This window comes from Ambystoma mexicanum, chromosome 2p, assembly GCF_040938575.1.
Source record: "Ambystoma mexicanum isolate Mex_15411 chromosome 2p, UKY_AmexF1_1, whole genome shotgun sequence".
NCBI lineage: Eukaryota > Metazoa > Chordata > Amphibia > Caudata > Ambystomatidae > Ambystoma > Ambystoma mexicanum.
The window spans coordinates 313,492,114-313,518,551 of NC_090923.1; the positions used below are offsets into that span (position 1 = coordinate 313,492,114).

The window sequence follows — 26,438 nt, forward strand, 5'->3', positions numbered from 1 at the left end:
TACAGATCAGTACAATGTATATTCTAGAATGCCCTCTGTAGTAAGAGAAGATAAAATTAACATTTGTTGGTCAAGTACACTCTTATGGGCAGCTATACTTGTTATGTAATAGATCATCTGTAATTCCTATACTAATGTGGAAACAAAACGTGATAACATTATTGGAATTGTATTTATTTTGTAGATCATCAATCTCTTTGTTGCTGTCATCATGGATAATTTTGATTACCTTACACGTGATTGGTCGATACTTGGTCCTCATCACCTTGATGAATTCAAAAGGATATGGTCGGAATATGATCCTGAAGCTAAGTGAGTTTGATTAACTGATCACTGAAATGTCTTAGATACATGTATCATATTGAGACAAGTGCATATAAAAAAGAATTGCGTGGGCATGAATGTATTCATATATTTCTAGGCAAGGAACATTATTACACACATACATTAGACCGCTTACAAGAAATATATCTTAAAATTTGGAAAATTACTCATTTCCTGCAGCATATATGCCAATATATAATAATATATTTTAGTATTGCCCTTCATTGCAAATGCGGCTTCCTATTACACATGCTACTAGTAGGTGTTATTGATTTCCTAATATACTGGCACTCCATTTTCTAACCTTAAAAAGAGGAAGCACCGAGTAAGCCCTGCTGCTATTCAAACGCCTGGTTCTAGATTGCACACAGGTGGCTGAAGCAGGTACTTAACATACTGGTCTAGCTTCCAGTTTAACAATGTGTAATGTACAGAGGTGTTGCATAGCGGGCAACTGACATTTTGCCAGCCTTGCAGCACATGGCCATGTAAGAAAAGAGGGAGGAAGAAGATGTAATGAGGTAGAGGGAAAGGCAAATGCAAATCCACTGATGCTTGCTAGCCGGAAGTACCCAAGTCTTGAGATTTGTGAAAGGAAAGCCCAAAGTTGATCGATTGGAGTCATTGCTGCAAGGACCTATGTAGCTGCTGGTGCGGGGACTACAGATGTAAGTGGTGCTGTGTTTGTAGGCATGGCTGTCATGTGTGATGGTTGGTCATATGATTAGTGTATGGTGAAGAGAGATGAAGATGAGATTTGTTTAAACGAGTAGGGAGTATCTTAAAATATGAGGGATCCTTTTGGTCCAGAACTATTTGTCTGACCATGTGTCTATCTTCCTTTCTCAATGGGCTGACTTCAGTCTCGGGAGGATAGCTCAAGGGCCACATGCTCGCCTTGGAAGCAAGATGACAGAGCAACCCATGTTTGAGCCCCGGGTCCGTCCATAGAAACCTCTGGGTATTAAGCACGTTATAAATAACCTGTCATCATCATCAACACCTCTGACCTCTACCTCTAAACTCTTCCTCCTTGGAGACTTCAAAATCCACCTTGATTCCACTGTTCCTGCCTCCTCACTCTTCCGTGATCTCTGTTCCTCTGTCTCTCTCACTATTCTCCCCACCAACCCTATCCACTCTGCCAGTCACACTCTTGTTGCCTTCATCCCCACTGATCTCCCGCTCTCCAATCCTCTCACTGCCCCTCTTTGCTGGTCTGACCACTCTCTCCTCTCTTCTCACCTGGGACCTCTCGGCCCCCGACTGAACCAGCACTGCCAGCCTCCTTCACTGTCATCCGACCGATGAAGCGAGTGTCAGTCGCTGCGTTTGCCTCCACCTTCATCCCTCCTCTTGACTCTCCCACTGACTCTGTCCTTGCCAATCTTCATCTTGTCATCACTAACACTCTTGACATTTCTCTGTCATGAGGATCTGCCTGAAACCTGCCTCTAAGCGTAACAGCTGGTACGACTCTGATCTAGCCGCTCTGAAACGCAAGTGCAGAGCTGCTGAACAGAAGTGGCAGACCTCAGGCTCATCCTCTGACAAATTGACCTTTCACCTGCTCCAAAGGCAATACCTTTTCTCTATCTGCTCCAAGAAGAGGGACACCATCCTGTCCCGTATCTCTGGAGCCTCTAACAGCACAACGGAACTCTTCAAAATCTGCAAGGAACTAGCCAATCCATCTGCAGTCTCCACCTCTCCTCTTCCCTCTCAGACCCTCTGTACTGCACTGGCCTCCCATTTCACCTCTAAATCTCAGGACATTCTGACCTCTCTCTGCTCCCCCTTCTTCCATTCCTCACCCTGTCCCTTGCCTCTCTTCCTCCCCACCCACTCTCTCCTCCTTCTCACCTAGCACATCAGATGAGATCTGTAGAGTAGTCTACTCTCTGAAGGTCTCGTCCAAACAGGTCTCTCCCATTAAGGACAACATCCCCTCCTTTGCTCCGGCTCTTGCTGACTTCTGAAACCTATACCTTTCCATTTTCGATATTTGTATTGGTCAACTGTCACGACAGCTTGTTCAGCCACTGCCTAATATCGGTCTGCCATATCATGGTACAATTTCAACTGCAGATGCTGCATTAACGTAATCTGCTTCTCCGCAGCCAACCCCTTTTCTAACATCAAGACATTCGTCTATAATTCTGCATTTTGCTGATGCATCTTTCTTAATGTATACAACAAAATCCAACCTCTTCTGCCCAAAGCTGAGCACTCCTGTCCCTTTTCTACAGCCACTTGCTGTAAGCCAGCTACCACTTTGGCTGGACTTCTGTCTCTTATGCTCTCATCTTATGCTCTCATCCCATGGCTCACTTAAACCGTCACCACACGCCCAAGTCTGTGCAAGTTTGTCATATATCACTTCGGGACATTCTCCGCCTCTGGAGCTTCCCTTCTTCCTAAATAATGAACTAATTTGATATATGGATATTCCATAATCTCTTAGCAAACCCCAAAAAACAATCAAACACTTATGAAACCTAAAATATCAAAGAAATTGTGGTTCTGTGTCCAAGCTCAGATTCGTCTAGTACTCGGAATCAAATACCTCAAAAGTACCCTGATCTCAGCGCCACTGTTTTGCTTCCCAAAATGTGTAGAGACCTCAGATTAGTAATACATACCACCCTACACAGAATGGTAGTTCATGGACACAGGGAGGCAATAACACAAACTTAGACCAATAGTTAGAATATAATTGGCTCTTTACAGGCCCTTTATTCACAGTTTCTAACAAACAACATGCAAAGGAATACATGTTATGTATCGCACATAGAGACATACAATGACAAGAAGATAATCTAATACATCACCGTTAGTACAGCTGTAGATAACACCTTCATCTCACCTGGCACAGCACTGCGAAGCCCCAAAGCAGGTAGGCAGAGTGAACACCTCAGCTAACGGGTCTGGAACAGAGCGTACTCCTTCTCAGTTAGACTTTTCCGTCTACCTCAATGGAATTACCACACTCTTCTTATTTGGTCAAAGTCTCTGCCTTCCATAGGTTACTGAATGTCTCCAGCCAGACTGACAGACAGCAAGCATCGGAGGCACCCTTAGAGTGGAAAAATTCAGACAGTGGAAAAAAAACCATCTCATGCTACTGCGCTCCCATTCTCAGCACCCTTATCAGTGCAGCTGCTCATCTCAGCCTCTTCTCGTAGCTCGTCCTTGAATGAACATTGCAAAACTATCCTACACGATTAACTCATGCGCTTCTCACTACAATACTGCTGGTGCTGCTAAATCATCTTTGCCTCCTAAAAGGGATCATCGCAAAAAATGCAGACTTTCACTGCGGGCGAAATCAAATGTCCAAAATGGCTGCTTACTGGCACCGTGTTTTAACTCACTTTTCACTCGAGCACTACAGCTGACCCCTCATGTCTGGCCAACTACCACTCTATCTCTACTACACCTTTCCTTGGGAAACTACTGGAGAAGTTGGTCTTCCCCCAACTGACCCAACACACTGAGCTTGTTGCTTGTTTACATGACCATCAATCTGGATTCGAAGCATCCAGATTCATTGAAACTGCTCTACTGAACATCTGTGAAGAACTGCTGGCAAATCTTGACTCTAACTCTCCTGCTGTTCTCATTCTCCTTGACCTCTTTTCCTCCTTTTACACGGTCAATCATTCTATCTTCATAAAGAGGCTCCAAGATACACTTTGTATCTCTGACCGGGCACTGGACTGGTTGGCCTCCTTCCTCACTGACCGCTCACCAGGTTCTACTGAACTCCTTCTCCACTACCGCCCTTTCTACATCTTGTGTTCCCTAGGGCTAAGTTCTCTTGCCCTGACTCTTCAATATCTACCTTGCACCTCTAGCTCATCTGATCTCTGCCTTCTCTCCTCATTTCCATTGTTACGCAAACAAAACGCAGCCCTTCTTCAAGCTCCATTCCTCCTTCCCTATCACCCCGGACTGCCTGTCTGCTACCCAGTCCCGTTACACCTCCAATGATCTCTGTCTTAATGCCCGTAAGACCTATTCCCTGTTTCCCTCCGCTATTCTGGCTGCCCTATATGGGCTCTCTTCCTTCTCCTTCCACTGCAGCCAGAAACTTTGGGGTCATCTTCGACCCCTCTCTCTCCTACACGCCTCACATCTTGGACCTTGCCAAAAGACCCACTTTCCACTTCACCTCTTTAGAGACACTCTCCCTTTCCTCACCTTCCCCCCAGAAATTCAATGTCACTAGAGCTCTGGTCCTCTCTAGGCTGGATTACTGCAACAGCTTCTATATCAACCTACTTCTTTCTTCCCTCTGCCCTCTTCAACTAATACAGAATAGGGCTGCAAGACTTATCCTTGGCCTCAAGCCCAGGGACTGTGTCTCTCCAGCACTAAAATCTCTACATTGGTTCTCTGTTGCCGCAGGGGTCAAATTCAAGACCCTTTACATCATCCATAAGGTTGTCTGGGGACATGGACAATGCTACATACAGCTCTCTCTGTCTCTGACTAAATACTCTCCCTCCAGATCCCTTCGATCTTCTGGCTCCAATTCTCTGCTGGTCAAATGCTTCTCCAGGCAGAGAGCTGGGGCAGATCTCTCTCTTCAGCTGGCTCCCTCCTCTGGAACAGTCTTGCTCCCCTCCTCCGTCTTGAACCGGATCGCCTCAAGTTCCGCAAACAACTCAAGACCTTTCTCTTATCCTCCTCCTCCTCTCTCTCCCTATCATGCTAACCATCCCCTTAGCTGCTGAGATTGGTGGCCCGGTTCCTCAAGACTCCAATAGGGTCCTGGCTATTTGCCCAATTGCCACCAGCTTCCACCCCCCTCTCCTGCACTACCCTCTGGGCTTACACCTACTAGTTGGGTGTTTTGTCTCAGCTCTGCACTTAACTGATGGGCGTCAGATCTTCCTCTTGGCTTGGGATGCCTCTGCCCATGCACTTACCTGTGGCCTACCCAATAGGCACCTTAGCCCTTCCCCCTCTTTCTTGGGGGCCCTTAGCACTTACTCCCTCCTCCCCACCCCACTATTTTTCAATGCACGTGCATGTTCTGAATGTCACAAGGCCTAGTAGGACCGCTATCTGTTGTTTTTCTTATTTATTCATTGTCACTTCCATGGTCTGTTTGCTCCCTTGTTCCCTTCCCATTTACCTTGTGGCGCTTTGACGGGAACAAGGGGTAAATAGACCATGGAAATGAATATGCAAAACATTGCTGGTTTCCCCTTTCAAAAGAATGTCATCAAATATTGATAACATCTTTCCTAATAGTGGTACCAGAAACTCCATGGCTAGCTGAGCTTGTTGCCACTGCTACATTAACATTGCACCCCATCTACACTGTAAATGATATATTTGAAGAATTTTTGAAAGGTGGCAAAGGAAACCTGTGCTTCAACCTTTCTAGTGCATGTCATTTTGAAGCGTTACAACAGACAGTTGACTTACTGAGCACTCTGGTGCTTTGTGCAAGTGCTGTATGCCGAGCACAGAAAATGGGCAAAATGTTTGTGTCTTCAAATTTTTTTGGCCGGGGCCACCCTGAGCAAAATTTGGGCAGGTCGGGACCCCCCAGAAATTCCAAATGGACACTATATATTGCGCTATGTCACCTGCTCCCATCACAGTCGCTGGGCTCCCTCATCCCACTCCTACCCAGTCCCTGGTCTCTCCGCACCCCATCACACACCCTGGGCTCTCCCCACTCTGCTCCAACCACGATCCCATGGTTCCCGCCCATTGTGCTCCCACCATAGTATGTGGGTTCCCCCCATCCCGTTTGCAACACAGTCTGAGGTCCAGTGGCGGCTGGTGATTTTCTTAAGTGAAGGGGCATAACGATTTCCCCCAAAAATGCCATTGCGACCAAGCATAGTGAGGGAGCCAGAACAAATAAAGAAGTGTTCGGGGGGGGGGAGGGTTCCCCCTGTAAATGTTTTTTAAATAATGGGTTAAAATGTTGCATTGTAGAGCATACTATTAACAAAAAAAATGGGTAAATATCCAAACAGTTTGCAATTGGTGCTGGGGGTGCAGGCATGACATTTTTTACTGGACATCTATAATAGATGTCCAGTAAAAAGATACCATCCCTGTCCCCTGGGCCCCACTGGGCCTAACACAATCAACATGATTACGTGTGTATGCAAGGCGCTGCAGATTTATACAGCAATCACTCTATCATTGACACAAGCATCCATCACCATACATTCACTCATAACATAAGCATACACGCATCCATACACATGTTTAAATAAAAACAATGAACATAAACGTACCTTCTGCATTGGCCTGCGTGTGGGTGCTGAAATGCCCGGCTCCAGGCTGCTCTCTCCGTATGTGCGAGGAGGCGCAGGAGCTCCTCCTCGGACATACAGACATTCAGTGCCCCAGCCAGCATTTTCAATGAGCTATGCAATGCTGGCGAAGCAAAACGCCCCAGCACTTGTATGGCTCAGTGAGCATATGCGGCCGGGGAACTAAACTGAACTGTCAAAGGGAAACAGTTTTCCCTTTGACAGTTCAGCCAGCCCAGGAGCACTCCATCAGCTGGAAAAAGCAGCTAAGGGAGTGCTCACTGTTTCACTGGGCTGGCTCCTTAGCTCCTCCATAATGGATGAGCTGTCAGGCTCGGACTGGGCTATAGGGCAATGCCTGCACCAAAAATGTAAAATGCTAGTGTGGGCCAGTCAAAACGGGCCACCATTTTGGCCAATGTGGACCAGTTTGATGAGTTACTTAACTATGCAGTTAGTAATTTTGACCATTGTTGCGAATATGTGCTGCCAATGACCTCTGCCTTAATGCTTGTAAGACTGTGATCCTACTCATCGGCACACCCACTCCCTCCTTCCCTGCAGCTCTCTGGCCGGCCTCTCTTGGCCCTCTTCCTGCTCCTACCTGCAAGGCAAAAAACCTCGGGGTCATCTTCGACTCCACACTCTCCTTCTCTCCTCATATATCTGACGTCTCTAAGAAGTCACATTATGTAACGCTCACCTGATTCTCGCAGAGGCGCCGGTCTTGACTGGGCGACTACCGTATCTTCAAAGGTGATGTGCAGCACCCGGTTGGCTCTTTGGGCTGGACCTCTGTGCCCTGTATGCCTGACGTGCAGAGTAAGATGTCTGCAGATAGAAAATAAGGGGTTAATGAACTGGGGTTATTGGGGTGTCCCTATCTCTTTCCTCTTCTCCTCTCCTGTAGACCCCCACAGGTTAACGCTCTCACCTTAGGTAAGTGAATGCCGAGCTCTCCATCTGCCTCGGGGCAGGGTGCTGTAACCAGTTTCTTCACTGGATAGGTAGCGCAGGCCTCTTGACTTCAGAGGACTGCTGTCTGTCGTTTACTGCACGAACGGTAAGTTTCGAGTAACTCAAATGTCTTTAAAGTCTGTAATAATGATGTCTCTTGTTTTGCAGGGTTCCGGCGATGGCGGATGACGGGCTGAAGTGAGTTGAAGATGGAGCCCGTGTGATGAATAGAAGCGCCTGGAAGCACGTAAGTAAGCGCTTGTTGCCAGCTTCACGAAGCGCTCTAACTGTCTTTTTATTTTGCAGGTACAAGTTCGGAGCGGCTGCAGGGTGCCGGGATACCCACTGGGTTAGATGTGGAAAGGAGTAATGGCACGTGAGTATTAAAGTTCCCCAATGTCTTTAAACGCACCTTGTTTTGTCTTTCAGATGCGAGATGCAGCGCCGACGGCCTCCGGAGCATGCGAAGAGTTGGTAAGCTTTTGTCTTTCAGATGCCGGAATGCAGTGTGAAGACCTCCGGAGCGCACAAAGAGTAGGTAAGCCTTTGCCTTTCAGATGCCGGAATGCTAACCTGTTCTTTCTTGTCTTTATAGGTGTTGCTGAAGAATGGATTCAGGATGGTAAGCCTTTTTCCTTAGGCCCAGGACCGGATGCAGAAGACACGATGAGCGTTCTGCTGCAGAGGGTGCAGAATAACGCAAAGCAAGATTCATCCACCGGGTGTGGTTTAAATAGCCTCCTGTAGTGCTTAGGTGTCTCCTTCCACAGCCACGCCTAAGTAAGAAAAGAGTTCCTGGTAAAAAAAGAGTTCCTGCCTTCCAGAAGAGTTCCAGTGTTCTGAATCTAGGGAGTGGCTCCAGCCCCACCCAACAGGAAAAGTAGTTCCAAACAGAAGAGGATCAGAGGCTCAACTGGCAGGCAAGTAAGCAGCATGGTCTGCTGCAGGTAAGTCCACCCAAGCATTATGAGCCCGGCGCTTCCAGCGCTGGGACTGGGCATATTTATGAGCCTGGTGCCACTGGCGCCAGGACTGGGTCCAAAAGGTCCCAATTGGGACTGGTTGGCACTCGGAACCTGGGTTATGGATCTGCTTCCAAGGGAGTTGGGAAAACCCTGACCTTTTGGAAGCAGAGATCATGACACATTACCAGCTGCACCTCCTCAGAGGTATTCTTCCCTTCCTCTCCTTCCCCCAGAAGCTCACTGTCTACCCGAGCCCTGGTTCTCTCGAAGCTGGACTACTGTAACAGCCTCTATCTTAATCTGCCTGCCTCCACTCTCCGCCCTCTGCAACTCATCCAGAACAGAACTGCGAGACTTGTCCTTGGCCTCAAGCCCAGGGACCGTATCTCTCCAGGACTGAAATCTCTACACTGGCTCCCAGTGGCTGCGAGGATTAAGTTCAAAACCCTCTGCATTGTCCACAAGGCCTTCTGGGGCCTGGGGCCTAAATACCTTCAACTCTCTCTTCCTAAATATCTTCCTTCCCGAGCCCTACGCTCATCCGTCTCCAACTCCCTCAGGGTCAGCCGCTTCTCGAAGCAACGAGCTGGGGGTAGATCTCTCTCCGCGGCAGGGGCCTCCCTCTGGAACAGCCTTCCTGCCTCCCTGAAACTTGAGGAGAACCATCTCCGGTTCCGGAAGCACCTCAAAACCTTCCTCTTCACTTCTGCTTTCTCTCTCCCTCTCCCCAGCTAAATTCTTCACCAAAACTGCACTGATTCTGCAACTGGGCCACTCTCACCGACCTCGGTCCTGGGCCCAGTCACTCTTCACTTGCACTGCCTCCCTGGCAACCCCTGCACTGAAGGACTGTCACTGTATCCCTACAGCCCCCCCCAGCACTTGTCTGCACTTACCTTGCACTTGCCACCAGCTGGCCCTATTTATTTATTATTTTATTTCTATTCTACTTATTTGTACTGCACTCCCCCCCTCCCCCTTCCCCTTGCACTTTTTCCCTTCCCCCTACCCCTGCACTTGCGCGGTCTGAATGACACCTGGCCTAGTAGGATCGTTGTCTGTCTTCCCCTTGTTCCCCCCTCCCTGCCTCGTCGCGCCTTGAAACACTTGTGTATAGGCGCGTTACAAATGCCATATCATATCATATCATATATCATATATCACAATTTACTTACATTTTAACACAAAGCACCCCCTTGCGTACTATTTAAACAGTGGGCCTCATTACAACCCTGGTGGTAGCTGTGCCGGTAAAACCGGCACGGCTGCCGCCGGAGTTGCATCCGGATCTGGCACCCGCGAATGGGTAATTACCGGGTCATGGCAAGTTAGGCGGACCTGATAATTGCCCTTTCGCGGGTACGGGTGCCGGTACCGGTACCTGTAGATCCCCATTCCCATTGAGTCCGTTAGGGCTCAATGGGAATGGGGTGCTCGGATGCACCGGCACCGTTAATAATGTTGCTGGTGCATCTGACGAGCTGTGCTCGCTGGTGCCGTACAGCCTGCCAGGTCAGACCTGGCAGGCTGTCAGGCACCTCCAAGCACAACTTTTACTGTGGCGGTACGGTAGCAACGGTGCAGGTAGCTTACCGGCACCGTTGTTACCGTACCGCCATAGTTGTAATGAGGCCCAGTCTGTGACTAAAGGAATGAATATCCATTTACAACTGCGGTCCACTTTTTCATTGTTGCCTGAGACAGTTTCATGCTGCAGCCCGACCATGTGAGCCACTCTGCTCATTTCTTCCAATCTAAAAAAAAAAGGAAAAAAATAAGATATATATATATATATATTTATTTTTTTTAGATTTCATGCTGAGCTCTCAGGACCCCCAGTGATGCACCCGCGGACCCTTGGGGGATCGCGCCCCACAGTTTGAATACCGCTGGGCTAACTGGATGAACTAAGGAGTTGATCCCGCTGTGCATCATAATCGCCACCATGAAGCAAGCTAGTGCTGTCAGGGTCGGGGAATAAAAAATGTAGGATGGTCTGGAGTTCATTTATAGATTAATGGCGGTAAATTAGTAGATGGGCCCAGTGAGCGGTAAGCTAGTGCATCAAGCCAATCCTCATGGAGCATCAAAAGAGTCTGCAGCAGGAATGAAAGCGGATGGGGTAGTGGGGGCACAAGTGTGGACTTTGTTTAGTGCTACGTGGGAATCTGGGTGAAGCTCTATACTCGCAGAGGAAAAGACAAACTATGTAGGCCGAGGCTTCCTTCTAAGAAGGAGGCATGAGCAGAAAGGACAAAGCCGGGGAAGAGGGCTGCTCTTGTAAACCGGCTGGAGGAATGAAACGGGGAGGCTTTGCAGTGGGATCCAAGCGAGTTGAACGAGGGGGAACGAAGGGGTTGACGGATGGGATTGGCCAAAGTAGGATGGTGACATGCTGTGACCATCAGCAAATGGGGTCCGTGATGGCACCTGTAGGTGTAAACTCAGGAGATCTCAAAGAAAGTTGGGGGAAGGATAAAGCAGGCGGATACTTACTGTATCCTCACATGAACAACGCTGACTGCAATTGTTCCCCACGGCACAAACTATAGGAAGTCGATTACGCACATGCTTCTCTGTCCCTTCCTGCATACTCGTAACACTGTGTGGTCCTCTGCCATGAAAATTTCACAAAACACGACACACTACAGAAGTCATGATTGGAATATTTATTGAGAACCAACCTCTCATTGGTAAATATGGCGGAAGGCATTGAAAAAAGAACATACAGTATTTAAGCAGGTTCATGCAGCGAGCATTGCTGGTGGTTTTATCAACTAGATATTCACGTTCAAAACTCTTCCCTCTCTTTCTAACAATGGCTTTGGCCTTATAGTGGCACTAACCAAAAAGTGTATGTATCCATCAATATAGCCTTAGAAACCATCAATGCAACATGTGCCCTCACTAAATCCATCCATACTTCATGGGCGATGGTCCCTGAGGCTGCAGAGCATGTCCCAGACATAGAAATGAGGGACGGCTTCTTAAGCATTGTTCGCAATGGGAAGTCTGGATTGGATGCGGCTGATTTTTTTGTAAGAGCCATGAGTACGAAATTCATGTCAGAGGTTCTAGTGGCTAGGGAATTCAGATTTTACCCTGGAAGTACAGACCAGACTATTAGATATGCCATTTGATAGGTCTAACTTTTTTGGTGATAGTTGCAAGCTTTTATAAAGTGGTTGCTAAGGCGTAGTTGCTGTGGTATGCCAATCCACTAAGCTTGCAGAGGAAAGCATATTTGTTACTATGGCTATCACAGCCAAAGAGAGAAAGGCCAGACACCTGGTAATAAACATGGCAAACAAGGCCAGAGAAAATGTGCGAGACCATCGAGGGGCAGAGGTGCAAAAACCTCTGTCCACTCCCACTTCAGTCCCCTCTATTACTGCAGCTCCAAAACCGCTTTGAGATGTCTCACTCTACTGTGATAGGGGCCGTCTGACTAATTCCAAAGAATGGTGCAGTATTACTTCAGAGGCCTGGGTATGGTAAGTTGTTACCCCAGGGTACTGCCTCCCTTTCTTGTGACGGCCACCGGGTTGCCCTCTGGTCATTCAGCCACCTTGTGTTCCGGACCCACTACTTCAGAGGGAGATAGCCTCCCTAGTGGAGAAGTGTGCTATTGAAACAGTACCTCAAGTGGAAAGGAACAAGAGATGATACTCTTTACTTTTTGGTACCAAAGAAGGATGGAGGACTGCAACCATTTGGGACCTGAGACGCTTGAACAAGTTGCTCAGAAAGGACAAGTTTCAGATGGCAACATACTTGCAGATCTTCCAGGCCCTGGAGCTCCAGGATTGATTGGTGTCACCTTTCCTCTCGGACACTTACATTCGCACGCTGATCCAACCGAAGCACAGAAAGTACCTGATGTTCATCATCAGCAGTGCTCACTACCAGTTCCAAGTTCTGCCTTTCGGGCTCACTTCCACTCCAATGGACTTCCCCAAGCTCTTAGCAGTGGTGGTGGACAACCTGATACTCAAGTTCATCAGCGCCCTGATGCCTGTGGGTTTTCGGCTAATAAATAAATAAATTGGAGCGGTTCTGGATACTTCCATGAGTAAGCCTTTTTCTTGCGAGCACAGGTCCCTGCACATCCAACAGATGGTCACAAAATTCCAAAATGCCCACGTATTTCCAGCCCTGGACTTCTTACAGTTGCTGGGTCTCATGGCATCCTGCATTTTTCTGGCACCAGAGGCCCACTTGACAATGAGGTCATTTTAATGGGCCCTGAGATCTCAATGGTCACAGTTCTCGGGCAACATGTCCTGAACACAGTCATGCAGGCCATCCGTAGTCAGAGGTGACTGTGGTTACGGACACCTCCTTGAAGAGCTGGGATGCTCATGTGAACGAACTGATAGTGAGCATGCTGTGTTTCCTGGCAGAGTCAAGACTCCACATAAACCTTTTGGAGCTGAGGGCGATCAGACTGGCACAGATGGCCTTTTGCCTTCGATAAAGTGCAAGACTGTCCTGATTATGATAGACAGCCACTGTGGCTATGCACTACATCAACGAGAGGTGGTGTAGCGTCACTATGTACTGTTCTCAGCATTACAGAACAAGATCTCCTTGTTAGGAGTTCACTTAGCCAGAAGGGAGAACACGATGGTGGATCCTGTTAGCAGGCAACAGTCTCTCACGAGTGGGCAGCTCCTTTGGAGATCTTCGAATCCCCTCAGGTGGATCTGTTTGCATCCAGTTCCATCTGTTCCATGTGATATTTTCTCATTTTGAAGGCTGAACACAAATAAAGACTGATTTATTTCAGCCGATTTTATGTGGCCTCCAAAATGCCGAAAAATCACACTCTGAGCCCCCCACCAGTTGGGAAGGTGATCTTGACAAGACACTCGCACTCGCTCCTGAGCAGGCTAGATTTCTATGAATTTGGGGAGTTTCACCCAACAAACCCATTCCACACTGCCCCCTTCTCAACCCAAAACATTCCCCTCACTTTCCACCACTCACACAAACACTCTTTTACCCTTTCCCCCTTCCCCTCCATTTTACGACTACAAACATTCCTCCTCCTCTCCTACACCAACAGATACACAGAAACACTTATCTCACTCCCGCAACTTCCCTCACATGGCCACTCCTGTCAGCATCTGCATGCACTTGTGTACGACAGGGCCTTGACAGTTTGATTTAGAAAGACCGCTCAGAGCGGTCTCCTAGCTGTCTTTCTAAATTGAGAGAAATTAGATATTTTTCAAAATTTTCCGGTTAAGTGAAATCAATTGTTTCACTCCCTATGGTTCCAACAGGAAGTGCTGCTGGTACTTTCTCGAGAGAGGAGCACTTGGGAATATATTTGTGGTGGACTGGCACCATCTTTTTCTGTATGTGTTCCCTCAGATCCCCATCATACGTCAACTTTTCTGGAGGATGAGGAAGAATGGAACACATGGCACTTGGACTTTCTGGGCATGGCCATCTGTCCTCCACTTCATCTTCCTCAAAGAGCCGACCTGCTCTCGCAGGGCGTTTGGGGAATGGTCCTTCACCCAAGTATATCTGGGGTCGCCTCGGAACTCACTAGTAAAAAATTACTAAAGTAGTCAAAAAGGAGTGTACGCCAGGCAATAAGTAACGCAGTTTTATTTCAGGATCCCAGATGCAGTTGGGACAGCTATATTCAAACAGATTGCGGAACAGAACTGCATGAAACGGTGCCATCTAAAGTAATTAACACTAGGCATTTAGCAACATAAAGTCTTCCCACAAGTAGCTTGATTGGTTACTGGATATTAGAGCCCTATAGATGGACATACATCACTTTCAGTGATTGGGTCCCGCAGACCTTTCTACACCATCCCTGGCTCCCTCTGTGACATCAGAGGCCAACCCCCAATTCCCATGTTGTAATGCTAATTTATTGAAACATTTGAGATGACCAGCAGAACTTTATTCATCTGCCCAGTCACCTACTCTCAGTTCTCATAATAAAATACCTTCCACCATGACGCTGCTGGAGCCTTTAACCAAAAACAGTCACCGTATAAATGTATCACATTAACAATTCTTCAACCTTTTTCCCAGGCAGAAATTAGTTCAGGGGCAATTTGAAACTGCCATGGGCTTTTTGAAACCGCCAGTAGAGCAGGTTTAGTAAATTAATATGAAGCAAATTTGAGTGGGCACCACAGGAGTATCGAATCCTTCTGGCGTTATCAAAAGTTTCTAGTGTGATAAGTCTTTGTTAGGAAGTTAGATCCTCTATGCAGGAGCTGGCTGAAAAAGGCCTGGAGACACCCAAACCCAAAAAATACAGCAAGAAACAAAGATTAGGTGAAAACCCAATCATACAGCCGCTCTCTGGAATCCCATACTGGGTTTTATATTAGTTGTAATTTCACTATGTATAGTTCCTTCGATCCAATTCTTGAAAAAATACAAAAGTCAAATATATAGTGATTTTTCAATGTTGAAAATTATTTTATAGAAAGAAGTGACTAGTAGCCACCAAAATTGTTCTTCGTGAGGAAGAGATTGCCATAAATCACTCTATCTGAAGACTTATTTTTGTGCCAATGCAATGCATTGCAGAATAATTCCCACATTAGAAACAACGTAAGTATATAAATATCAGTATGATCAGTATGAACAATCATCATCCAAATAGTTGAAAAAATATAGTTGAAAAAATATGAAGGTAAACACATACCCGACAATGTAATGAGCCGGATCAGAAGGCAGGTCAAAAGATATAAAATAAGAAACAAATCAGTACAAAGGCAAGTAAAGTTATCCTATAACAAAATGGAGGGAATCGGGTCCATTACCTGATGTAGGTGAGTAATGGCGAAATATCAACGCGCCGATGCAACAAAGACAGTCTGCTTTGAGCAGACGCTGAGAGAACTTCTCCGCTTCGGATTGTTCATACTGATATTTATATACTTACGTTGTTTCTAATGTGGGAATTATTCTATATTGGATATTAATCTTGGGATGGTTGGCACAATTGCATGTGAATGTTATGTGTTTATTGTTTTAGACTTGCCCTGATGAAGGAATTTGTTATATTCCGAAATGCATTGGCACAAAAATAAGTCTTCAGATAGAGTGATTTATGGCAATCTCTTCCTCACGAAGAACAATTTTGGTGGCTACTAGTCACTTCTTTCTATAAAATAATTTTCAACATTGAAAAATCACTATATATTTGACTTTTGTATTTTTTCAAGAATTGGATCGAAGGAACTATACATAGTGAAATTACAACTAATATAAAACCCAGTATGGGATTCCAGAGAGCGGCTGTATGATTGGGTTTTCACCTAATCTTTGTTTCTTGCCTTAGTAAATTAATATGCCTAATTATTAAATAACTGTGTATTCATTGCCTTTCCGCTTTGCTTTGTGACCTTGAAAGTACCAAACATTGTTTTCTTCCTACCAAGCCATTCTGGGATAGTGGGAAATGCGAGATAAGCTACCAGCTGCTGCGGCTTCTAAGTAAATGAATGAAACAAACACATGTTTCTGCAAACGCATGCTTTGGAACCTATTTACTGTGCCTCAGCCTAATACTAATTTTTGTTATACTTACCTGTCACCCATCTTTAGTATCATTATTTCTTTAATTGTGAGAAATTATTATTTTGGGCATTTTCCAGCTCACTTGGAATTTGCAATGTAACTATCAAAAAAGCCCCCCGCCCCTTCAGATCACTACTCCCACAGCTGGTAAGTTCGCTTCTTTGCCGCGTGGGAACTGCATTTTTATCACACAAACATCAACACACTCCACCTGTATTCTTCGCTACTGAAATGTTATGGTACAGGGACTTTGATTGTTATGGAAGTGTTGCTTTCGGTCAGTAAACAGGCAGCACAGGCTCTGTACCACTGCCAATGGAAGACATTTAGCAGCTGGTGCAAAGCTGAAGAAGTTGATCCTTTTCTGTGTGATACTTCAAAGGTACTGTCGTTCGTGCCGAATCTTTCCAGGTAAAGCTTATAGGTTGTGAAAGACAAGAAATATTTCCATCTTCAAGTGCACGTCCGAACAGGTTTCATTTTTCATATTACCAATTTTAATATAGCTTCTAAAAGTTTCCCCCAAGCCCCTTTCATTTTGCTTGGGTACCTAACCTAGTGTTGACCTTCCTAATGGGAGCACCTTTTGAGCCATTGCATTCTTGCCCATTCAGACTTATGTGGCAAATGGTATTTCTTGTAGCAATCACTTCCGCATGTAAGGCAAGCATGCTGCAAGCTCTCTCAGGCAAACCACCCTTTTTCGATCTTTCAAGGTACAAGGTCATGCTTGGGCTGCTCCCTTCCATTCTACCTAAAGTGGTGTCCAGGTTTCTCCTTACCCAAAAAAATCTGTTTGCCTCCTTTCTATCCGCCTCCTCCTCCTCCGCAATCTGATGAAGAGGAGAGGATACATAAGACAGACCCAAAAAGGGTATTGAGTTTGTAAATCAGCAGAACAAATAGCTTCAGATCAGATGGCCAGCTAAACTACATGGATTGTTCTGTGCGTCACAGAATGTTACTTTATAGCAGTAAAGGACATTCTAATGGTTTCAGAATGCAATCAACTAGAAGCCTGGAAAACATTTGGACACACTGGGCCTCATTACGACCCTGGCGCTACTGGGTTAAATGCGCCGTAAAAGGCTGCGGCGCCGTTAACCCATTAGCGCCTGATTACGAGGTCCCTTTGCAGGACCCGACCTTAACAGCTGGTCTACACCAGCCATTAAAGTAGGGACCCGCAAATGGACCTTGGTGCTAAGTACGGTACCGCAATTTGCGGTACCGTACTTGGCACCTTCCTCATTCCCATTGAGCCCTATGGGGCAAAAATGGGAATGGGGAAGGGCCATGAAGGAAGGGGGAATTACCGCCCCGCCAATCTTGTAATGGGGTGGTAATTCCCCCTTTCTCTATGGCGGAGTCGGTAAGTTACCGGCATGGACCATGGTGCTATTAGCACCATGGTTTTCCGCCTGGGTCGTAATGAGGCCCACTGTCACATCAGGACACCCGCTTTGGTAGAGCAATCCTGCAACAAGTTTTAATTTAGGATCAGTGGGAGTTCGCTGGTCCCATTTCCAGCGATTTAGTACTGAAATGGGATTCTAAGATGAGGAATCGGTGGGAGGACACAATCCATTCCACCCATGGAGTCCTCATCGGCCTCCCATCCTCCCCCACAATAAGAGAGCCCTATCACTCTCTTCCAATGTTTTCAAGGTGTACCTGTATAATATACAATCCCCAATGCTGCTGAGCATGGGAAATAAACAAGTAAACTGAGGTCACGAGACATGGTGTAAGCTATTTGTAAAAATGGCAATGCCACGTCCGGCCTCAAAGATCAAGAGCGGCAAGGACCCTTGACACAAAAGCCAGACAGTGCGCCCTACTGTCAAAAGTTTTTTATCTAAGATGAAGAATCCGTGATGGGAATGTCTATTATAAAGAAAATTACTAGCATGGCTTTTCAAAATGATGCCTGCCAAGTTATGTGGTATGATTACTTTTTTCATCGACCTGTGTTCACACACATGCAGCAAATCTTTGACAGCGGTGCAAGGTTTTCTGACTTCAAACACCACATACTAGCAAATAGGTAAACCTAGCTGCACGAGCCCATTAACTTTGTGCGTCAAAATGTTGTGCCTAACTTATATCTAGTGTTCTTGTATCATTATTTTGGTTGCAGAACTTGTAAAAGGTTTAGGAAAAAGATTTTACTGGATGTCATGCAGAAAACCTCCTACCGTAGAATGGACAAACCCTTCTCTCCACATCCTCCAAAATCTGATTAATAGCTATACAATTTCAGAGACATGCTCCCTGGATATATCCACCAACTATTTTAAAATTCTATTTTGCACATGAATGGCCATTTAATATGAGGATGCAGAATTTCTCACTCTTAAAATGACTGCATACATTGAAAAGAGCAAAATGTGTAATTATGAGAGATTTGAATTTCCACTTTTCCTTTACTGTGGCATTATTCGAGTGTCGAACGAATGTCTCTTCTCTTATATCCATGACTGCGCTTTATGGCATGTAGCAGAAAGAAAACTATTGCTGATCAATGTGCTTTTTAAGTGAGTTTCTTTAATGTGTACATTACTGTGGTATACATGATATTTGTTTTCTTGCAGGGGAAGAATTAAGCATCTTGATGTAGTGACACTGCTTCGACGTATTCAACCTCCACTTGGTTTTGGTAAATTATGCCCACATCGAGTGGCATGCAAGGTATTCTTGATCTTATACTTTTCACAGTAATACAATTGTAGGACTTGCAGCAATATAAAAATATTTAAATAATAAAAAAATAACTCGTTGTATATATGCTGTCTGAGGTAGTACAACAGGATCCTTGTCACGTTTTGATAACATGCTAATGTTATCAGTAGAGTTGGAGCTAGCAAATTATTGTGCCTCTCTGAGAAGCGCAAATGATGTATCTCACAAATGCACCTAATTCTAGAAAAAGCAGAATTCATCTTTTTAAAAGGGTATGATATGATATGATATGATATGATATGGTATTTGTAACGCGCCTATACACAAGTGTTTCAAGGCGCGACGAGGCAGGGAGGGAGGGAAACAAGGGGAAGACAGACAAACGATCCTACTAGGCCAGGTGTCATTCAGATCGTGCAAGTGCAGAGGTAAGGGGAAAAGGAGAAAGTGCAGGGGGAGGAGGTGGGGGGGGAAAGTGCAGTACAAGGTAAGTAGCGTAATAAAATAATAAATAATAAATAAAAGGGCCAGCTGGTGGCAAGTGCGAGGTAAGTGCAGAGCAAGTGCTGGGAAGGGGGCTGTAGGGATGCAGTGACAGTCCCACAGTGCAGGAGGAGCCAGGGAGGCAGTGCAAGTGGAGAGTGGCTGGGCCCTGGACAGAGGTCACAGAGTGGCCCAGATGCAGGTTTAGTGCAGACTTCAGTGGGGAGTTTAGCAGGTTTAGCAAGGGAGAGGGAGAGAGAAGGCAGAAGCGAAGAGGAAGGTTTTGAGGTGCTTCCGGAACCGGAGATGGTTCTCCTCAAGTTTCAGGGAGGCAGGAAGGCTGTTCCAGAGGGAGGCCCCTGCTGCGGAGAGAGATCTACCCCCAGCTCGTTGCTTCGAGAAGCGGCTGACCATGAGGGAGTTGGAGACGGATGAGCGAAGGGCTCGTGAAGGCAGATATTTAGGAAGAGAGAGTTGAAGGTATTTAGGCCCCAGGCCCCAGAAGGCCTTGTGGACAATGCAGAGGGTTTTGAACTTAATCCTCGCAGCCACTGGGAGCCAGTGAAGAGATTTCAGTCCTGGAGAGATACGGTCCCTGGGCTTGAGGCCAAGGACAAGTCTCGCAGTTCTGTTCTGGATAAGTTGCAGAGGGCGGAGAGTGGAGGCAGGCAGATTAAGATAGAGGCTGTTACAGTAGTCCAGCCTTGAGAGAACCAGGGCTCGGGAGACAGTGAGCTTCTGGGGGAAGGAGAGGAAGGGAAGAATACCTCTGAGGAGGTGCAGCTGGTAGTGTGACTTCTTAGAGACGTCAGATATATGAGGAGAGAAGGAGAGTGTGGAGTCGAAGATGACCCCGAGGTTTTTAGCTTTGCAGGTAGGGGCAGGAAGGGGGCCAAGGGAGGCCGGCCAGAGAGCTGCAGGAAAGGAGGGAGTGGGTGTGCCGATGAGTAGAATCTCAGTCTTACTGGCGTTAAGGCAGAGGTCGTTGGCGGCACACCATTCCTGGATAGCAGACAGACAGTCGGAGATGAGGGAAGGAGAGGAGGAGGCCGAGGGTAGCCTGAAAATGAGCTGGGTATCGTCCGCATAGCACTGAAAGTGGGGGCAGAGAGCGGCGATGCGGTGGGCAAGGAGTGCCAGATACTGGTTGAAAAGCCAGGGAGAGAGGTTGGATCCCTGGGGGACACCACAGGTGGAGTAAAAGATGTCAGAGAGGAAGGAGCCCATTTGGACCTGGGAGGGTCGACCGGAAAGGAAAGAGGTCAGCCATGCCAGAGCCTGACCAGTGATACCCAGGTTATCACGGAGACGGTTGAGCAGGATGGCATGGTTGACAGTGTCAAAGGCAGAGGAGAGATCGAGCAGAATGAGAACACAGGGAGTGTTGGAATCGAGGTTCAGGAGCAGGTCCTCACGGATGTTCAGGAGAGCAGTTTCCGTGCTTCTGGCCGCTCTGAAGCCGGATTGATGGTCATGAAGATTACCAACATATTCAGCATGGAGGTTAAGCTGGGAGATGGCCAGTTTCTCCAGGAGCTTGCCCAGGAAGGGAGTAATGGAGATTGGGCGATAGTTGGCCGGGCAGGAGGGGTCGGAAGAGGGTTTCTTGAGGAGGGGGTGCACAAGGGAGTGCTTGAGGGGGGATGGGAAGACTCCAGAGGCGAAAGAGTGGTTGCAAAAGTCAGCTAGGGCAGGAGCCAGGGAGTCGATGTGGTCCTTGATGGTTTTGGAGGAACAGGGGTGAACCTGTTTAGACGAGGCTTTCATAGATCGGACTTGTCTGGAAACCTCATCAGCAGAAAAAGGTGGAAAAGCAGAGAAGGAGGGCGGAGGGGTGGCTGCAAGAGAGCAAGAGGAAGAGCCGGGAAGAGAGGGAGGGAGGAGAGAGGAGGAGAGCGAGGACAGGATGTCCTGAGTTTTTGAGATGAAGTGCGAGGCCAGTGCAGTGCAGAGGGCCTGGGAGGGGACAGGAGAGGTAGAGACTGCAGCAGGGTTGGCCAGCTCCTTGCAGATTTTAAAGAGTTCGGCCGAGTTGTTTGATGCCTCAGCGATGCGGGCTTGGATAAGGGCTCTCTTCTTGGTGAGAACGGAGAGCCGGTATTGCCTTTGGAGCAGGCGGCAGGCCAGTTTGTCAGAGGATGAGCATGAAGCACGCCATTTCCTCTCTGCCACCCTGCACTTGCGTTTTAGGGAGACGAGATCCGAGTCATACCAGGAGTTACATTTGGCTTTGGGCTTCAGGCGGATTCTCATGACGGGGGCAAGGATATCGAGAGTATCAGATATAGAGGAATAGAGCATGGAGAGGGCTGTGTCAGGGTGGGAGTCAGCCAAGGGGGGAGAAGGGGGCGAGAAGGTAGCAGCGAAAGCCTCAACTGACACGCGCTTCATGGGTCGGATGACCGAGAAGGTGGGTGGCAGTGAAGAGGGTGGCTTTGCCTGTGGGGTAGGGAGGGAGAGGTGGGAGGATAGGAGAAAGTGATCGCTCCAAGAGAGAGGAGTGGAGAGAGGGAGGGAGAGAGGAAGGTCAGAAGAGATCAGAGCATCAAGAGTGTGCCCTGCAGAGTGAGTAGGCCCAGACGGGAGAATAGAGAGTGAGAGAGAGTTGCAGAGTTCGCGGAAGAGACCAGTGGGGGGACAGGAGGCATCGAGGTGGATGTTGAAGTCACCGAGAAAGAGGAGTTGGGTGGTTGAGGACAGGAGTGAGGAGGAGAGGTCAGCCCACTCAGAGAGGAAGGAGGAAATTTGACCAGGTGGCCGATAGATAGTAGCCACGGTAAGGGAATGGCTAGGAGAGAGAGAAAGTCGGCAGACAAGACATTCAAAAGAGGAGTAGGTCTGCGTAGGAGTGACAGTGGCATGAATCCACTCAGGGAAGATAAGGGCAACACCACCCCCTGAACGGTTGGGCCTGGGCACGGAGAGGATCTTGTAGCCGTCAGGTAGGAGTGTGTCGAAGCTGGTGGCAGAGCTGGCAGTGAACCAAGTCTCAGTGAGACCGAGGACGTCGAGGTCCAGTTCCTCAAGAAGGCGACAGATATCAGAGGAGTGCTTGATGGCAGAGCGAGAGTTTAGAGTGGCAATGTGGAGAAGGTTGCCACCCTTGAAAAACTTCCGGGGAGGGGTACAGATCAGAGGTACGCCCTGCGGAGGTGTTAGAGAAGGAGTTGAAGAGGGAGCAAGAGAAGGGGCAGGGAGGGAGGGGAGAGGCAAGGTAGCCGAGGACAGAGGAGGGGGGACAGCGGGAGCGGAGAGGAAGTTGATGAGGCAAGGGAAGCGTCTATCAAAGAGGTGAAGGTTGGCCTGAGGGCCTTGGACCAAGACGGTCCCGTTAGCATAGACATTAATGATGGCTTTGGAGGAGTGGAAAGGGGCCAAGAGGACATCCCAACGGGTGCCACCATTAATGGGAGAGGTGGAGAAAGGAGAGAGCACAGTGACCATGTGAAGGGTCCATAGGTCAGGTGAAGGCACGAAAAAGAGAATGTCAGTGAGAGTTTCCTTGGAGCAGGCGCTCGTGTAGGTGTCAGCGATAGGGAGGCCTGGGTTGGAGACCAGGATGTCCTTTTTAAACTTTTTCCTACCGGATTTAGTGAGGAGAGCAGGATAGTCAATGGAGAAGCAGTTAGAGTAGATAGGCGAGATAGAGAGCACCATGGAGTAGGAGGGGAGGCGGACGACACGGGTATGCAGACAAGAAGAGAGTGGAGGGCACTAGTTTACCACAATGCAGAGCAAACAGTAATGCGTAGAAGGTCAGGGCCACCCAAGTATGAGAATCCTGCGAGGGGAGAAAAAGCACCCTAGTTTAACACAATGCAGAGCAAACAGTAATGCGTAGTAGGTCAGGGCCACCTAAGTTTGAGAATCCTGCGAGGGGAGAAAAGCACCCTAGTTTAACACAATGCAGAGCAAACAGTAATGCGTAATAGGTCAGGGCCACCTAAGTATGAGAATCCTGCGAGGGGAGAAAAAGCACCCTAGTTTAACACAATGCAGAGCAAACAGTAATGCGTAATAGGTCAGGGCCACCTAAGTTTGAGAATCCTGCGAGGGGAGAAAAGCACCCTAGTTTAACACAATGCAGAGCAAACAGTAATGCGTAATAGGTCAGGGCCACCTAAGTTTGAGAATCCTGCGAGGGGAGAAAAGCACCCTAGTTAACCAATAAATTGGAATAGGGGGGGCGAGGCATCATGCGGATGAGGTGTGCAAGGTGAGGAGGGGTGGGCCGGAGAGCGGAGAACAGGTGGAACAGGCGCCTGGCGTCCCCTGCGGACACCTGCAGACACCTGCAGACACACAGGGAGCCGCAGTCGTAGGAGCCGCCCTTTGCCTAAAGGGGCCCTTGGCCTAGGGGGCTGCCGGGCAGGGGGGCTGCCCAGAGGGAGTGGGATATAAGCAGGGGGAGAGGAAGGGGAGGGGGGTGTGGGCGGGAAGGGAGGCGGGAATGGAGAGGGGAAGGAGGACCAGGAAGTGAGGGGGAGGGAGGGGGCAGGGGGCAGCACACAGACGCGCACGGAGCGCTAGCAGCACAACAACAAAACGTTAAAAGGGTAACCTGCACATTCTGGGTTGTGTGTCCCAGTCGCTAAGCTAATCTGAGGCTTCCAGCAGCCACATTGGCCAAGGGTTAGAATCTGCAAATGAATTTCGTTTAATAAGTCACAATTAAACAGACACAAGAGAATGGCTGGGAATTTACTGCATGTGTAGGCACTCATAATTTCTGGAAAATACCTATCCTTAGGCGCTCTCCTCTTTACCCCTTGCCCTTTTTTACCCTGCCCCTGCAACATTCAGCTTTCTACAAATGTGTACTGGATGAGCAAGGGGGTCTATGAATACGTTTATAATAAAGATTGCCCACGCTTGCAGCTCAGGAAGTCTTCATTCTATTAAAGACAAGGAGGCTCGCATTATGCTTTACTTTCTTTAATACTGTCATCATAGCTTTTCAACTTATAACTTTTAAAACTTCAACATTTGTGCTTTTTTCCTCTGTAGTTCTGAAAATAGCCAATCCGACGTTTAAAAGTTCCGAAACAGTGTATACTCTTCTGAGATCAGGTTGAACTAAAACTCCCATGAACCTTTAGGAGTGTAGTCGTCCTGACCCTAGCTCTTGCTCCAATCCGGTGTCAGGTCAGCCTATAAGAACCCCCCCAGTCCCAGGTCCTTTCCTCTTCTTTTTTGCCTATCATGTTCTTCGTAAAAAACTCAGTGTTATGAACAGCCACCAACAAACTTCCAAGACAACCGTGAACAGTGTCCTTGAACCGTAACTGCCCGGAATCCATGGACGAAGTAAACAAGCCTCTGCAATGATGTTTCACCGTCTGCAATCAGGCTGCTTTCTGATCGTCTCCTAGGAGAAACGGAGAAATACTCATAAGGCTGGCATCAAGACCAAGTTGAACATTTTATACACGATACATAAGGGTTGGTGTCAAGACAAAATTGTACATTTTTTTTTACGATACATAATATCAACTTTCGTCCCTTCTGGGCGGGATATAATGCTCGCCTCCTTGTCTTTAATAGAATGAAGACTTCCTGAGCTGTAAGTGTGGGCAATCTTTATTCTATGACAAGACAGGAGGCTTTGCATTATGCTTATTCAAAGGTAGCCACCACTCTGTTCGTTATGTCAGACACCGGCTTGACATAGAATGTCTTAAAGGTCGACTCTGATGGCCAATCGGCAGCTTTCATTATATCTTGAAGTGGCACTCCCGCTCAGAAGGCTCTAGAAGCCATCGCGCCCCTAGTAGAATGCGCGGCAAACTGGGACAAGTCTATCCCTGTCCATTGCATCACTTTGCGCACCCATCTTGCAATTGTCGCTGTTGATACTGCGTGATAAGGCTTTCTACGCGCTATTAACAACTGCGTTACGCCTTGCGGTCTGAACTGCGCTTTAACAGACTTGTAGTCTTTGATACACTGTGCTACACATAATTTCTTATTCTCAGTAAAATAGGGATATGAGATCACTCGTATATCTGATTTTGTCCGCTTAGCTATAGTGAAGGCTACTCCTTCTGGATGGAACATTTCCTATGTGTTTCTAGTGCCTTTACATCGGCTTCCCTTTGGCATGCCGTGAGACACAATAACATTGCTAGCTTGCCTGAGAGTTGTGATTGGGATAGATCTGTTTTGTCTGGCCACCTGAGAAATAGCTGAAAAACCTCTTTGACATCCCATAATGTCGTATATCTAGGCTCCGGGGGCTTCCTCAACTTCATGCCTCTCAATAGCCGCAAAACTGCTGGGTGTTCGCCAATGGCATTACCCTCTACTAGGTTATGCCCTGCTGAAATTGCTGACCGTAGAACTCCTATCATTCTAAAGGCGCTACCTCCTTGAAATCTCTCTGCCAAGAAATTTAATAACTGTACTACAGGGGCAGAAACGGGATCCAGAATGTGTTCTGAACACCAGTGTGTCCAACTCTTCCATGGCGCGTTATAGCTCCTGACGGTGGAAGGTGCCCATGAATCTATGATACAGTCTGCAGCGAGTTGCGAAATGCCTGGCAACTCCCACTTTCTCCTGAAACCTTGCAGATCATCAGTCGCAATGTGCCCGTAGTTTTGAGCGGGTGAGTCCTCCCGGCTGGGTTGAGCAGAAGGTCTGGCTGGTGAGGAACTGTCCTCGGAAAATCCGTAGAAAGTTCCATCGCTACTGGAAACCAGGGCTGAGATTTCCAGATGGGGAACACCATTATTAGATCTGCTTGTTCCCTGCAGACTTTCGCCAGCGATCTCGTGATCATGAGAAACGGAGGGAAGGCATAATTTAGTGTTCCGTTCCATGGTTGGAGAAAAGCGTCCGTGCCAGCTGCACACAGGTCTATTCTCCAACTGAAATACATCTGTGTCTGTGCGTTCAGTCTGGACGCAAATAGATCTATGTGGATGGGGCCCCAGAGGCGTTGTATCTTCCTGAATACCGTTGGGTGTAGCTTCCAGTCGCTGGAATCTACAAGATATCGTGAGTTCCAGTCCGCTACCTCGTTGAGTGACCCCGGCAGATACTCTGCTGTTACTGCGATCTGGTTCTGCAGGCAGTAATGCCGGAAGTCCTTCGCTAATTCTGCTAGCATTCGCGATCTCGTTCCCCCTAGCTTGTTGATATATTGCACCGCCGAGATGTTGTCCATCTTGAG

At 47.6% G+C, this 26,438-nt stretch overlaps 1 protein-coding gene across 5 annotated transcripts in view; it reads left to right on the forward strand.

Annotated features, from left to right (window-relative positions):
• Positions 1 to 26,438, forward strand: part of CACNA1D (calcium voltage-gated channel subunit alpha1 D) — a 2,225,258-nt gene that overhangs the window by 1,675,807 nt on the left and 523,013 nt on the right. For all 5 annotated transcript variants that reach the window (XM_069643624.1, XM_069643621.1, XM_069643623.1 and 2 more), the window contains exons 35-36: positions 185 to 312; positions 18,694 to 18,790. In XM_069643624.1, the coding sequence (XP_069499725.1) occupies positions 185 to 312; positions 18,694 to 18,790 (225 nt within the window). The remainder of the gene's footprint in view (positions 1 to 184; positions 313 to 18,693; positions 18,791 to 26,438) is intronic.